Source organism: Festucalex cinctus, chromosome 12 (genome assembly GCF_051991245.1).
Source record: "Festucalex cinctus isolate MCC-2025b chromosome 12, RoL_Fcin_1.0, whole genome shotgun sequence".
NCBI lineage: Eukaryota > Metazoa > Chordata > Actinopteri > Syngnathiformes > Syngnathidae > Festucalex > Festucalex cinctus.
Window position 1 is genome coordinate 16,220,656 of NC_135422.1, and position 16,614 is coordinate 16,237,269.

Genomic DNA, 16,614 nt, shown 5'->3' on the forward strand with positions numbered 1-16,614 from the left:
AAATTCACAATTCCCCATTTCGTGCCCTACTTTTCCCCAATGCATTCTTAATGGGAGATTTGACATTTCACATTTACTGCCACTTTTTTCATTCAATTCACTTCGTTCCAACCAAGTTTATTTAGTTAAACTAAAATTCAAAAAACAATTTCTTTAACAAAAAATAAATACATAAATAAAAAAACATTTTAAAAAACGAAAACTAACTGAAACTACATTTTATGTTTACAAAACTATAATTAGAGCAAAAATGCCCTTCGTTTTCATCAGTAATTTAATGCATGAGCCTTTGGGGGATGATTTTAAGTAGATTTATTTTTAATATTAACTGGAATAAATGACATTTGAAAGTGTGTTACACAAACGTGATCTATCAGCAGCCAATAGAGAAGCACCTTCAGATGACGTCCTTCCCATGGTGTTTTTTTTAAATATTGCGCACAAGTAATACACATTTAAAAATAATAATAATAATAATAATACTGAAACTAACAAACTAAACTAAAACTAGGCATTTATTAAATAACGAAAACTAATAAAAACTAACAGAACCACCCTGAAAACTAATTAAAACTAACTCATTCAACTAATTCAAAATGAAATAAAAACTATTTAAAAAAAACAAGTATATTATTCTATAATATAATAAGCATAGAATAATTGTTATATAAAATAATAATAATAATGATAATAAAAATTTAAAAAAATAAAAATTCCAAAACTATAATAACCCTGGCTCCAACTTCATTATGTTCCACCAATTCACGCCTTGAGTGCTTCCATTTCTTTCACTTCCAAAATTCACACCTTGCGCACAATTCCCCATTTTATACCCTACTATTCCCCACTCATTCTTAACAGGACATTTCACATATACTTCCATATTTTTCATCTGATTCACTTCGTTCCAACGTCAATATATTCCGCCAATTCACACCATGAGCTCTTCCCTTGATTCCAACACCTTATCCATTCTCTAATTGATTTTTCACAACCTAACCCTTTTTTGATTTTTCATTCAGCCTGACAGCCTTCACATGCAATTTCTCCAGAAATTACGCTCTCGTTTTATTTTTTTATTTTATGTATTAATTTCTAAAATTTATTTCTATTTTTTTAATTGTTATTTATTTATATTTGTTTTTATTATTATTATTTCAGTATTTTATTTTTTACATTAGGAAACCTGATTCCTAACACCCTATTACTCACTAAAGGCATTCAATAAATAGTTGTACATTGTGTAAGAAAGAACAACTTGAATATTTACAGCTTAATGTGAGGCATTGTGGGAGTCTTCAACTTCATATTTGAGTATGGGAGGAGTGATGTCACATTTTTGTCCAAACCATAACATAAACAACAATTTTGGGTGGAGAAGAGAGTAAGTAATTTGGTTCAAATTGACCCGTGTAGCAAGTTGGTTCCTTTTTGAGCCAAATTGCGTTATTTCTGAGCGTACACTCCAAATTCACTCAACTTTTCCGTTTGTTTATTTAACCCATGAAGGCCTTAAAGCGCCTGTCAAAACATACCTGTAAAACTTACGGGTGACTTTAGAATCACCCCCGAAGACCTGAAGTTTTCTTGGAAATTCAAAAAATATGATAATGCCTACTAAATAATTGATATCTCAGCTCCTGAAGCAGATAGAAGCATAATTCCAAAAACATTTCAAATCTTACACCTGTGTCATTCACACAAATCTCAGTTTATTATTATAAACATTCAATATATTTTTTTTCTAAATCAACAAACAATTGTGTCGCATCTGCGGGTATATTTAGCTTAAACTTTGGAGCGCATATTTGTCATAACCTCAGTAATCGAGTGGTAATTATTCAACATCCATTCCCTTACAAAAACCATCGAAATGTTCAACATCCTCATTGTCTACAAAAACATATTTCTTAACAATATGTCACTGTCGACTCGTTAGACTGATTCGAATTCCCCCCGCGTCGTCAATCGCGTCATTTATTTCATAACTCTCACAAATCTGCGTCAGCCACGAATGCTCGAATACAATTCCAGGAAATTTATTTCTTTATTTTTACCTAAACTTGGTTGTTTCTCACCCAACTGTGTTTAGAGTGTACAATCCTAATGTGGCCTAACGTTTTGGGTTATTTATTTAACCAGAATGTTGGGCAAAGTCAGTAAGTAGCAACCCAATTTTCGGGTTGCAAAAACACACATTTTGGGGCGGTTGTTTTGAACAAAACTACACAATTTTTGTGGTTGTTTTGTGGATTATCCATTTGAATTTAACCCAAAAAGTTGTGGATTATTCATTTGACCCAACATTTTGGGTTGTATATTTAACTTAAATAAATGTTGGGTCAATTGAATAACCCACAAAACAACCACAAAAAGTGTATTGTTTTGTTCAAAACAACCGCCAAAAATTGTGTTTATGCACACCAAAAGATTGGACTGTTATTTACTGAATTGATGCAACTTTTTTGGAAAATTGGGTGAATCTAGAGCAATAGTGGGCAAACTCGATCCTCAAGGGCCGGAGTCGTGCAGGCTTTGGATGTTTCCCTGCTCCAACGTAGCTGATTCCAATCAACAGGGTCGTTATCAGACTTATGCAGAGCTTGCTGATGAGCTGATCGTATAGCAGCTGTGTTAGAGTAGGGAACCATCCAAAACCTGCAGGACTCCAGCCCCCAATCCTGATCTAGAGTGTACGTTCAAAAACAACCCAATTTGGGGCAGAAACATGCATGGGTCAATTTGACCCAATTTACCCCCTTTCTCTCGTAATTCGTTTAACCCACTTGAAAATGTGGACAATTTATTTTTATTTTTTTACCCAACCGCTTTTAAAATTGTCTAAAACAACCAATCATGGCAAGTCTACACCAAACAATCAGCCACCAATCAAAGATTTATAAAAACGATCAAAAATGATTTCATCAGCGACTATTCTGAAAACGTCAAAGAGTTTTAGCTTGCCCGCCATTTGTTTTTGTCTTCTACAGTCCAACTTTGACTTTCTAAAATTTCTCATTCCAGACCTCCGAGCGCCAATAGGCACGCCCCGCCGTTCACCCACACCTCCCAGCCTAATACCTGGCCTTTGACGCCCCCCTACTGGGACCGTCCGACCGTGCGTTTTTGAAGCGCTTTATCACCGCAGCAATCTTTCCTTCATTTCCACCCATTTCCGCTTCATTTGGCTTCCACTGCAACTTGTGTCTTTTCATATGATCGACACCGACTAATCCTCCGAGTCCATCTCGCGTTTGTCTTGTGGTCTCTGGAGAGACCCTGGCAGACACTTGCTTGTGTGTTATTTATCCCGCTGAAGAAAGAGAGGCTGCGGTCCCATTAGAGCTTGGGGCTTGCAAACTGGGGTCCCGGAAACCCTGGAGGGGGTCTGCCAGTTGTAGCCTAAAGGCTCGAGAAAAAATTATTTTAAACTAAAAGAATGAAATTTCTGGAGAAATTGCATGTGAATGCTGAGAGGCTGAATGAAAAATTATGGAATAATATCGAATGATGTAGAATGAAATCTTAATTTTAACAATTTTAATTTAGTTTGAGTTATAGTCTTTTGACTAAAATTAATAAAAAATGTAGTCATAATTTAGTCATTGATTTCATTTTAATTTTAATCCAATTTTATTCAATGAAAATAAAAAACAATTTTATTCGACTAAATTGACTGTTTAGTCGATATTTCCCTTCAGCATACGTTTCAACTTTTATACAGAAAATTAAAAAAAAACATATTTGTAACTGTAGTTTAACATGCAAGAGATTTCATACAACGGCGTCTTCATTAATTATTTAAATGAAACATGTTGAACTAACAAAAACAGAAATGGGAGTGTGACTATATATCGATATCGCGATAAATCGTGATACTTTGTCTCCCGATAGATTATCGATACATCTACGCAAGTATCACGATATTTGTACTGTAGTTAATATTCAGGCACTATAACGGCTCGATTGTTCATGACTTATTGAGCAATTACTTGGCGGGCCACTTGGTGAAGTGCCTCGTAAGAGTGGCGGGAAAATGGACGGAAGTCTTCAGGTGAAGAAGACTCATGAGCTTAGTTTTTTTTTAATGATTACTATTATTCTTACTATTATTAGTATTTATTATAATTTATTTTTTGTATATATATATATATATATATATATATATAGTATATTATACTGATATATTATGTATTTATATTGCATTTACATTTATTTATATTTTTATTTTTATTGATTGGTTATTTATTATATTATTATTATTATTATTATTGTTATTATTATTATTATTAGTGTTATCGTAGATATGGATTTATTACCTGAGCAATATATTGATAATTGCAGTATCATCATATTGTGAGATAATCGTTATCGTGAGCCTTGTATCACATATCGTATCATATCGTCAGGTACCCTCAGGTTACCCTAAACAGAACGTAGTTCTTACCTAAATAAAAAAAAAAAAAGTGCATAATTGCTTGAGATCAACCTTACAGCTGCACAATGAATGTAAAAATGTTTAAACATTAAATAAAGTGCAGTGGTTCTTTTCTCCGACCCGCGTTTTATTCCTTCTGATTGGATTGTGTGAATTTTCATCACTGTGTTATGTTAGTTTTTGTTAAATTTTCGTCTCAAGAAAAATTTTTGTGACAAAAATTATGACGAATATGTTTCGGCGACGAAATTATCACTGGTGGAATGAAACTGAATGACCTGAAATGAGCTAAACATGCTGAATTGGAATATTATGAGTTAGTAAAAAATAAAAATAAAAACATAAAAATAAAAAATGTATAATGCATTTTCTTTTCTTTTTTTTCTTTTGTTTTTTTTAATTCCATTGGCGTTTGAGGCGGTTATATTTTATTGGCGGAAATTGTCTCTAGATGCAAAAAGTTTGACAACTCCCGCATGCGAGTACCAACAAGTCACCATCTTCAGCAGAGTACTAAAAAGCAAAACGGAGCAGGAATGCCAATGGATGCGATGCAGTCGAAGAATATTCATCCATCTTTCTACTGGCTTTGTTTAACCCCCCATTTACTTCGTCACGTAAACTCATTAGGTGGCACTGCGGCATCTTTCACCACCCGCCATCAATAATCCCATTTTTGGTGGTGGTGGTGGTGGTGGTGGTGGGGGGAGGCCGTTAAAGGGGGACGTGTTTAAATAAACATTTCACATCGCGTCACAGATTGCTGCCAACATACTAAACAGACTCTCGTGGGCACATTTGATGATGACGCCGTTTCTCAGTCTGTGCACTCGTCTCTCGGGGGAGGCGCTACAATCTGATGAGGGTGATGAGGGGAGTCAGAGGGGGGGAGGAAAAGCCTCCGGTCTGACTTTTAAATGCAGCCTAAAAAAAAAGTCAAGTGACCTTCATAAAAGTTCATTTGATTCAGTGCTGCTTGTCCTCGGTTTACAACTGTTCCGAGGGCGGGGACGTAACCCGAATATGTAAGTCTGGCGCTAATTTACACTAAAACAGAAAGCCAAGTCAGAACTGTGTGAATGCTGACGAAGAGAAACATTTGTTTCCCGTCCGATCCCGTTCCAAATTCAAATTCAAATTCAAATTCAAATTCAAATTCCTTAGCACATTCACAACATCTAAGGAACAATTTTCCACATTCTTTCGCTGTAAAATAAAACAAAGAAACGTCCCCAAATTTCAGAACTATTTTACATATTTACTCTCATCTTCTGCATTTTTCAACTAATTCAAACCAGTACATCTTGAAAATGTCAATTCATTCAGGACATTTTGGAAACTATTCATCCAATTCCCCAATTTCCACACTTTTTACAGTAAGCTAAAACAATACAATTAAAATTTCCAAATTCAAGCGACATTTCAAATATTTAGGTCCTCCCGTCAAATCATTCAGAGCATCTCTAAAACTATTCATCCAATTTCCCCAACTTCACAATTTTTACAGTAAAATAAAACAATACAATTACATTTTTACTCTCTTCGTCCACATTTCTCGACTGATTCAAACCAGTACAACTACAAAATGTCAGCTCATTTCGGACACCTTAGAAACTATTCACACAAATTTCCCAAATTCAGCTTCTCACCATTGCATAGCGACATTAACAGTATTACTATTTTCAACATACTTCCTTGACACCAGTTACTACTTTCCTATTATTTAAAGCTTTGTTTTCTAGAAAGAGAGGAAAAAAAACAACACAGATCGATGTGTTTTACAAGAATAAGTCCCATGGATAAAATTGTCAATACCGTAAATTAATTAATGGGCCAGCCGTACACATTACCGCCAAAAACGTTTCATGACGTCTGCTAAAATTGTAGTGAATGCCACCATAAACGTCAATTGACATCAACTACATTTTTTTTTTTTTTTTTTAAATCAATGGTCAGTGCAACGTCTTTTGGGGCGCTGCCTGGTCAACGGAGTTGTGAAATCAAAAACATGCACTAACTATGGCCAGCAGATGGCAGCATTGTATCTCTTTTCAAAGGGCTCAAGGTGTGTGAAATCACAATGAAACATGTCGAACCTGATGAAATAGAACGGTTTCAACGATGACGTGAATGATCAAAACCTTTGACACGTTAAATCGAATTCACAGAGCGTCACTAAACAAAAAAATATTGGTGTCAAAGTCACTGCTGTGCACAAAATTTATATTTTCGCTTATGTCACTCAAATGACCTACTTTCAAATGGCGATTATGAAAGAATGGAATGAGGTAGAAACATACTTTTTTTTTTCTAATGAAAGAATGCAACGCAATTTTTCATATGGTATCCACCATGTTTATGTAGTTATAGTGCACAATATTCTGTTTGCTTTGAAAAATATGAGTGAAAATGCTCAAAATTGGCTGGATAACGTTTGGCAGTCAAAGAGTTAAAGGATGCCCTCTGATAAACACTGGTACAATTAAGTCAACAAACCACCCTGATGACCACCACACAAGTAAAACAACGACAGATGAGACGACATGCTGCCATTGTGTGTATGTGTGCATATCTGAAAGAGATGGATTGCATCCCGCAACACGACGGGCGCGCTTCCTCAAAGACGCTCGAGATGAAGTGCGAGCGGGGAACAAAGACGGACGGCGGGAAAAAAAAAAAAAGCCTTTTTGAAGGAGAAAGTGTGGGATTAGACGAGATGCTCCTTCTGGACCAATAAGCCGGCGCATGTGTGCGTGCATGTGTGTGTGTCAAAGTAGCCATTTTTGTAAACAAAGCCCCATAACCTGTAAGCTGCTTCTTCTGTTTTTTTTTTTTTTTTTTTTTTTTTTTTTTCAATGGGCCAGTGTGAGGATGTGTGTGTTTATGGTACTCAAGTAGTGTAACCGTGTGTGTGTGTGTACCAGTGAGAAAATGGAAGCTGAATGGACAGCGTGCGTTTGTGTGGATGTGTGACCTACATCTTGCAGCCTCTAATGTGTATGTGTGCTTTTGCTCCCGCATCTTCCTATAAGACTCATCTGCGATGTTGCACAACAGTGCGAGGATGACAACGATGTCATGTATATGCCCGCCCCCCAATTTATGACATCACAACAGAAAATGCATGGACGGAACTGTGCGAATGACCGAAAGTCTGCCAAGTGCTTTAAGTTTGCTCATCTGAGCAGAACTATTTTGCCTGTGAAACAAGCTGAACCAGTGGCTATAAAAAGTCTACACACCCCTAATTCAAGTTGCAGGCTTTTGAGAGACCAAGCAAAACTTTTTCCACTATTTCACTTACAACCTGTAACAACTCAATTCAACAAACAACCCAAAAAAAAAAAAAAAACTTTTAGCAAGCATAAATAACAACTACGATCATGTGATTGCACAAGTGTGCACACCCTCTTACAACTGGGGATATGTTCAGAATGGGGAAAAAAAGTCGACCAAATAGGTCGACCGGAAAATTTTAAGTCAACGCTCCGCCCGGAACCATGTTTGTGCCGCTGCTGTCCATGTTTCATCGGGAGGTAACAATAAGCGCAATATCATGATATTAATACTGCTACAATATCGTTGTCGTCATGTTCACAATATTTAAATGCAACACATCTGTTAATAAAGTCAGATTGATTTGCATTTGTGCAGTTCTAGCACCCTCTGGTGGCTAGTTTTTTTTTAGTGCAATTTAATTTTCATGAGTGATGTTTTGGCCCTTCTATGTTTAAAATCTACACTAATTGTCAGATGAAGGGGAGCATAATATGCCTGTGAAACAAGTCAATATGTGGAGGAACTCAATGTGTGCGTGCATAACAACAAAGCACAATAATAACATAATAATAAAACATAACATTGCTGTTATATACAAAAGAACAATATTTGTGCTTTTTGTAGTATGAGCTCTTTTTTTTTTTTTTTTTTTTTTTTTTTTTTACAATATTGTGACCTTTTTTAAATATCACCAACCTCCCCTCAATATCGTGCTAATTATCGTATCGTGAGCTTCATATCGTTATAATATCGTATCGTGACATTTGCATATCATTACATCCCTAATGTTTCACATGAACCTTTTATGCCTACGTACAGCGTATGTTGCAAACTACCGTGCGATGGAGGAGGACAGAGTAGGAAGGGAAAAAAAACAACACAAAGAATGTCCAGAGTTTGGGACCATTTCGAGAAGATGGAGAGGACAAATATTTATTTGCAAATTGTGCAAAACAACAATGGCGTACCATAGCAGTACATCATCAATGATGCAGCATGTTACGAGGAAACATCTATATGCAGTGCTTTAAGAAACCAAAGCAAGGTAAGTTTAGTTTTTATTATTATTATTATTAGTGTGATAATATTGTTATTTAGAACGAAACGCACTGCACTTTTATGTCGACGGGAACTTGTCACTTGTTTGACTCTAAATTTAAGGTGCCGGTAGACGACGCGAGTAGCAATGCATTGTTAAGCTAACCGCCTACCTGCACTCGTCATTCTCAACGAGAAAGCAGTCTCGCACCGGTACACAATATGATCCTTCCTTTAGTTTTCACACGCACGCACATCCGCTATGTAATGGCTGGGACAGTACACATTGAAGGGAAGGGGATTTATTTGAAGGTAATGATCACCGTATGGGTCGGTGTTATTTATTCATTTATTTATTTATTCATTCACTCACCTACTACTTATTAATTTACTAATGTAAAATGTATTTATTTGTAAAAACAAAACAAAACAAAAAACAAAAAAAAACTTGTATACGCACTTCAAAATGCTTGCTTTGTTACCTTATTCTTTACTGCACAACCGATATTTATGTTTATGTACAGCACTTTGTATACAGCAATGCCTGTTCTTAAAGCGCATTATAATGTTGAGTTGAGGAAATATAAGGAACAATGGGTATTTATATCCAGATTATCCACTCAATTCAACACACGTTGAACATTTGCAGGCTCAAAACAACAACAACAACAACAAATAATATTTTAAAAAAATAGAATAATAATAATAAAAAGTCGATTAGTCATTAAAAATATGAGAAGGAATGTCGATTTAAAGAAAAAAAAAAAACCTTAGTGACAGCACTGGAATGAACCACATCACATTCATGTCAAATGTTTTCTCCCAGCACATATCTACCGCCATTTCAAGCGCCGCTGATCAATCCCAAATAACTCTCGGCAGTTCCAGTAGGCTTTTCCTGACATTTTTGCTGTCAAGCCTTGGCTCGCAGAGATCTTTCCGCAGCATCAAGAGGGATCTCATTGTTTGAAGGTTTCCGCCAGGAGACGGGTATTTTACAATAGAGCAACGGAACAAAGTGAATGAAGTTCCTGGAATCATTTCAACGAGGTGGCATTACTGTGTAGGAACAGGATCTCTCAATTAAAATCTGTTCATAATGGCATGAAGTATCGGACGGTGCCCAAGCTGAATCACCAAAGTACGAAACGTTTTGGGGTGGGTCTGAATCAGATGACATCACTGCGCAGAAACAGTCAGCTGATAGAGCTTCTGTCGCACTTGCTGCCAGACAACAAACATGTTCCTCATCCTCTCTAAATAAATGCAAGTACTTCACTGGCTTTGATGCATGTGTAAGCAACAAGTGGATTCACCACTCTATGAGCATAAGCACAATATACTGTCACTGTCGAGTATAAAAAAAAAAAAATAGTCTTCCTCGTAATATTTTTTTACCTCTTAACCTTTCCCTAACCTTCAAGTTCATTTCATGTTTACATAATGCCACAGACCAGTCAATGATAAGCCACCAGGCCACAAAATGGCGCCGATGCTGCACTTTTGACACTACTGAAAGTATGCTCTAATATTCTAATAACTAATCACACAATTTTTGCAAAGGCAAATGTGAAATAAAAAAAATTCAAAAAAGGGACATTTGTGTCACGTTTTGTATAACTGACATTTTACTTCATTTGCAATAGTTATTGTAAAATTCCATAAAAATATTACTTTGTCCCTGGATTGTATTAACATTTTCTTCTTTTGGCTTCTCCCCCACCCCTAACATCTAGAATTAAAAATAGCATTTTCAACTGTTTTCAATAAGCTCAATATGTATTTTTTTTTTGCCATTTCCTCTAATTATAATTTTATTGACATTTTAAATTCTGCAAAAATTTGATTACCACCTCACCCCCTCTGATAACACTAGGATTTTTTTTCTTAACCTTTTTTTTCCTCTCAGACAAAAAAAAAAAAAAAAAAAAAAAAGTGATTTTCAATGGGACAAATGTGTCAATATTTACATAGCTTTGCCATTTTATTTTATTGTAATTTAATTTGCAACCCCCCACCCCCCCTCCCTCCAAACACCTTTTTAAAATCATTTTATTTTTACAATATGCCACAGACAGAGTATATAATGTGCGACTTGCTGGGAAAAATACATCCATTTTCCTCCAATATAAAGTATTCCACAGGCCACAACAACAACACGAGAGTGAGATACAGGATGTTAAGATGTGTAATCCATAAGGTGTACTATGTACAAATAGCCTTGTATGTGTAATGCATGGGGATGGATGTGCTCAATGAACACAGAGTGGGTCCAAACAAGGGGGGAGTGAGTTCACCAGCATCAGCGTCCTGATTCAATGCAATGCATTTTTGATATGTCCCCCAAACCCCCCCCCCCCCCCCCCCCCCCCCCACCCCCGCTCCCCTCTCCCAGACATACACACATCGAGCCTCCCCCTTCCGCTTCACCCCCCACGAAACGCCATTCCCTGACGGAATAACATCGCCCCCGGCAACCGTGCATATAGCTTAAACATAGACGCTGATGTTTGCGTTATGTGCACGCGCACTAGTGTGTGTGTGCAAGGAAAAAAAGAAAAAAAAAGTGAAAGTGCAGAGAGTTAAAGAGGGAGAGAGGGAGTAAGAAAATGTTCCCCCTCGCCTGTTAAATATTTGAGATGGCTTCACTGGAGAAGTGATGTAGTCACAGAGGCAACTGCAAGCTCCACTCTGTGTCACTTTCGACCAGTGTTGTTTTTATTTGGAAAAATGCCCACCACTTAGGTGGACTACGCACCCATAAAACTACAATGTGATACGATTGTGATAAATGAACCTATTTGCAATTTTTCAGTGAAACCCATCCTCAGCAAGTTCCTGGAAAAGTCACCTATGAGTGTTTTCTGTGCTCTCTTTCTGGCTAACAGGAAAGTAGTAATTGGGGGCAAGCAAGTAAGCTGGAAGTGATACATCTGGGTTGTCTACGTGTGAATTATGTGCCCTGCGACCAATCTGGGGATGTCGACCACCTCTTGTCCAAAGTTGACTGGGAGAAGATTAAGCTCACCTGAATTGTGAGGCCATTTTGTGTGTTTTGTTTTGTTTTAACCAACACTTACTATTAATTTTGTGTGCACGTAAACTGAAGCTACATTACATCATTGCACGCAAGTAAAGTGACTCTAAAGGATCAAAAAGGGACAATATTTCTTTACGTCACTGCAATAAACGCAACCATGCTCACTAGAACAACCATCTCAATTATAATTGCCATCCAGCTGATGAGAATTAATTTGAGCAGAGAGAGCAAAATAACCTTACACAATAAGCCACATGTTGCTTCAACAAAAAGACCAATGAAATGGGACATAAGACTCGCACAAAAGGATTATGAATTTCCTAAATACTAGAAAAATATTTGTAATCACATTTTTTAATGGGTTTGTAATGTAAAAATTAATTATTTAATTATAATTGCAATTAATTATTAAAATTTACATTTTTATAATTTTTTTTTTTTTTTTTGTCTTTTATACTTTTTTTCTTAAAATTGCTAATTTCATGTATGTTGACCCTGACAGGTGCACCCCCCCCCAAAATGCTTGGGGCCCTTTGAGGGTTTTGTATCCCCTCCCCCAGATCAAAATGCTCATGGACTGCTCACATCAAAAACGGTAGGGGGAGGGGTCATGTCACTTGGCCTGCACTGACGATTTAAAAAAAAAAGAAAAAAAAAAGCGGTTGATGCCTTGCCTGAAGTGTGTAAATGTGTCAGAAATTAAATGAGGTTCCTCCTTGTCATAGTAGGCTATTGCACATTTTTTTATGCAAAAAAAAAAAACACAAAAAAAAAAACTTGCCACAGACCAATAAAATGAGCCATGATTTAAAAAAAATAAAATAAAAAAAGCCCCCTTGCTGTACTTTGACGGGTTCATCCTAATCATATTACAAGTTTTTAGTCAATGCTTTTTAAAATGTGATTTAATTTTTACAACACGCTATGGACCGAGACGATTTTGCTCCGTGGTCCACATAACAGCCCCCATGCTGCACTTTGCATATCCCTGAATATTAAGTGTATACCAAAAATAAAGTGGTGATTATCATCCTAATTGGCATAGATTTTCAATTTTATTTTTGTTATAGCAAAATTCTGTAATATTGTCCAAAAATCCTCAAAAGGCTTCAAAATATTTACACTTGATTTAAAAGAGAAAAAATAATAATAAAGTGGGAAATGTACGTCAGAAAATGCAAATTGCGTTTCATCCTAATTAGCGTCAATTAAGGCCGCGCATGCGCACACGCTGCCAACGGCGGACTCACTTGGGGTTGGAGCTGTTCCAGTAGACGGCGTGCCTGTCAAAGATGATCTTCTCCTCGGCCCACACACACATCCACGAGAGCGCGGTCAGGATCAGCACCTCCATCGCTCCGCACTTGATTGCCATCATGAAGGGTTGCTTTTTTTTTCCTCTGTCGAATCGGCTGCTCCTCGGATCCTCAGCGACGACTTCTCAAGTCATCCTGGAAAGTTGAGACGGGGTCTCGCTGGAAAAAAAAAAAAGTGCCACATGGAAGAAAGAGCAACATGCAGAAGAAGTACGCGGTGCTCATGGGGTACTCACACGGGGGTCTTCTGCCGGTCTTGCTGAGAGGGGGGGCTTCTTCTACGTCTCCTCCCAAACTTTTCTCCCAGCATTACGCGGAAAAGGGGGCGAAGGATGTTTTTTTTGTGTGTGTGTGTCTTCTTTTTGAATCAAGCTCCACAACCGGCAATGAGGGCGACGCGTTCAGGTGCACGCGGGAAAAAGCATGCTGAGGTACATCCACCGAATGTGCGTCCCGACTTCAAGCATCCTGGCCCAAGCACGTACAATCCCACGACGACCAAACGCGCTCCACCGCACCAACGCAACCTTCCACCTCTCCCCTCTCCGCGTGTGTGTGTGGAAGGGAGAGGGGCTTGCGTTGCGCTCGCTCCCTTCACCACAACAATACACGCCCCCCCCCCCCCCCCCCGGCCCCCTCCCTTCTCGTCTACGCCACGCCCCCTCACGGCTGACTGGCTACACTGCACGCAGGGACACTTCATTAGTTACAGTCGCAAACGCTTGATGAGCACCGCCAAAAATGTCGTTTGATTGGAAAGGATAAGGGAATGTGATGATTATCGGAAAATGAGGTTATTGATACTGGAAAGTGTGAAACTGCGACGCATAATAACTTCATTTACAAGAAGGGGTGCAGTGCATTCACTCTCAGAAATATTTAAATTAACTTTTAAGATTTTTGTACATAAATTCCCATTTTTTTAATTTTTTTTTTAGATAATTTTAACACAAACCTACCAAATAAACCTTATATGATACATATTCACTAGTCTAATAAAGCCTGTTTATTTGAAATGCATAATCAGGTTTATGTACAGGGTGACCCAAAAAGATGCGTACCCATATTTTATTGGATAAAAAAATCCATTTTTTAACGAATGTCTTTTCTGTTGCAGGACGTGAAAGGTGAACCTATGGATGATCATTTGCAGCTATAGTTGCCCTGAAAATGTCTTGGACAAATCAGCAGAAGATATTCTCCCTGGAGACCTATTTTGCGACAAAATCATACCAGAGTGTACAGATTCAGTTTCGAAAGTGTTTCCATTGTCGCAACTTTCCCTCAAAATCAATGATCGTTTTAACGATTCGTTAAAAAATGGAGTTTTTATCAAATAAAATATGGGTACGCATCTTTTTGGGTCACCCTGTATTTAGTCATGATAAAGCATAATTACTGTTTTTATTTTTACGTTTTTGTGAGGTCCGCATTCAGTTTCATACAGAAGCGTAGAGCTGCCAATGTGGAGTAAACACTTTTGGCTGGCGAGTATGTTCGAACATACTTGCAAATATGTTCTAATGTATTGAAATATGTTTGAACATAGTCGACTCACAAATATGTTCGAACGTACTTGTAGGCTACATGCTACAAAGTTAGCATACCTTCCCATATTGCCATTCGGTATTAATTTGCACATGCGCGAGTGAAAAAAAAACCTTTTGTGAGTGAAAACAAAACGGTTTTTTTAGGCATTTGGGCAACATTACCAATTTATTTGAAAATTAGGTAGACAAAAAAACAGTGTTCATTCGTAACTTTTACGATTGATTATGAATGCCGTGCATGATGTAGGTTCGTCATTTTTCTTTTTTATTATATTATATTGCGCTTGCGCACTTGAGTACCACAGCAATCGAGTATGTTCGAACATATTTGAGAGTATGTTCGAACTTACTCGCCAGCCAAAAATGATTACTCCACATTGGCAGTTTCATCCCAAAAACATCAAAATTTTAAGAAATGAAAAATGGACACACGTGTTTTTCACATAGCAGCAATGATATGCTATTTATCGTGTATAGACAACCTGATAATTTTTGCAATTCAAACAATATACTTTATTTTGAATAAATACTCATTATTTAGAGTAATTATGCTTTATTAATACGAAATACATAAACCTGAGGATTATGCATTTAGAATAAATAGGCTTTATTAGACTAACGAATAAATCATATAAGGTTTATTTGGTTTGGTTTGTGTTAAAATTATCTTAAAAAAAAAAAAAAAAAAGAAATTTGTCATGTAAAAATATTACATCTTAAGTTGGGCTTAAATATTTCTGAGTGTTTAAGACCAAGGAAAGCCCAGTTATGGGGCCCAACACCCATATCTCAAATAATCATTGACCATTCAAATGAACAGAAATGCCATTAATCTGTTCCAGCCTCCTCCTCAAAAATCCAAATTTTTGCGATGCATTTTTGAATAAGAAAACCAATATTCTATAATAATTCACCTTAATAAAAACATACAATAGTGCCGTGTCCAGTTAACAAAGATTTTCGCCGTCCGGCGCTCCGGCGCCACTCCCAAGACGCACTTAAAACTCCGCCGTAAAAGTTCAGCCCGTTTGAAAGCTGAGGCGAAGATGGATGGCGAGGGGGAGAGCGGTGGCGCCTGACGCATGGATGGAGCGCGGCCCGCACTGTCCAACTAGGGGCCCAAAAAGGGCGGCGCATGCAGTCGGGTGTAAAAACGCGGGGCGCCGTAAAAGCAGCAGACACTGAGCGAGTGAGGACGGGTGGGCGAGGGGGGAAGTTCACCAAAACACCTCGTCGCCAGTCAGGTGATATACGGCCCTGCTTGAAGCGCTACATCACTTTTATGGCTCATTCCAATCCAGAATTGAAGGACAATATAGCCAACATTTTTTTTCTTTTTTAAACAGCCCTTTCATTTCTATTTGAGATATATATATATTTTTTTTAAAAACAGGTAGTAAATCATAGTATAATTTGACTCATCTTGCTAAGCCATCACAGATGTAATTTTAAATGAGATATTGTAATTATCTTATGTTTTATTCAACATTGGTACAGCTAATCAGCAACCTGAAAAACAATATTGCTGAATATAGCTTTGACAACAACAACAAAATAATTTGTCAATATTAGCTGAGTTACAGTAACAACGCTGCAAATTAAACACTGACAAAATATTTTTAAAAAGAGCAATTGCTGCCATTTCCGCAGAATCATAAATGGTAAACGAACTGCTTTCATACAGCGCTTGAGCTAGAGCATATGGTGCCCAAAGCACTTTACAATATCTCACATTCACACGTTCATGCGCCAGTCAACAGCTGCTGGCATGTAGGGCGCTGCCAGGGCCACTGGGAGCAAATCAGGGTTCAGTGTCTTGCTCAAGGACACTTCAACATGGTCACAAGGGCTGAGGATCGAACCCACAACCTCACCGTTGGGAGACCACCACTCTACCACTGAGCCATGCCGCCCCATGTAGCTTCACTTTTTTCGCCCTCTTCCTTTAGGTGG

General features: G+C 37.5%; 1 protein-coding gene across 2 annotated transcripts in view; it reads right to left on the reverse strand.

The window, feature by feature from the left end:
• efna2a (ephrin-A2a) overlaps positions 1-13,699 on the reverse strand; it is an 86,736-nt gene extending 73,037 nt beyond the window's left edge. For both annotated transcript variants that reach the window (XM_077539129.1, XM_077539130.1), the window contains exons 1-2: positions 13,348-13,699; positions 13,046-13,270 (exon numbers count right to left, since the gene is read on the reverse strand). In XM_077539129.1, the coding sequence (XP_077395255.1) occupies positions 13,046-13,173 (128 nt within the window). In that variant the 5' untranslated portion in view covers positions 13,174-13,270; positions 13,348-13,699. The remainder of the gene's footprint in view (positions 1-13,045; positions 13,271-13,347) is intronic.
• Between the last annotated feature and the right edge of the window lie 2,915 nt (positions 13,700-16,614).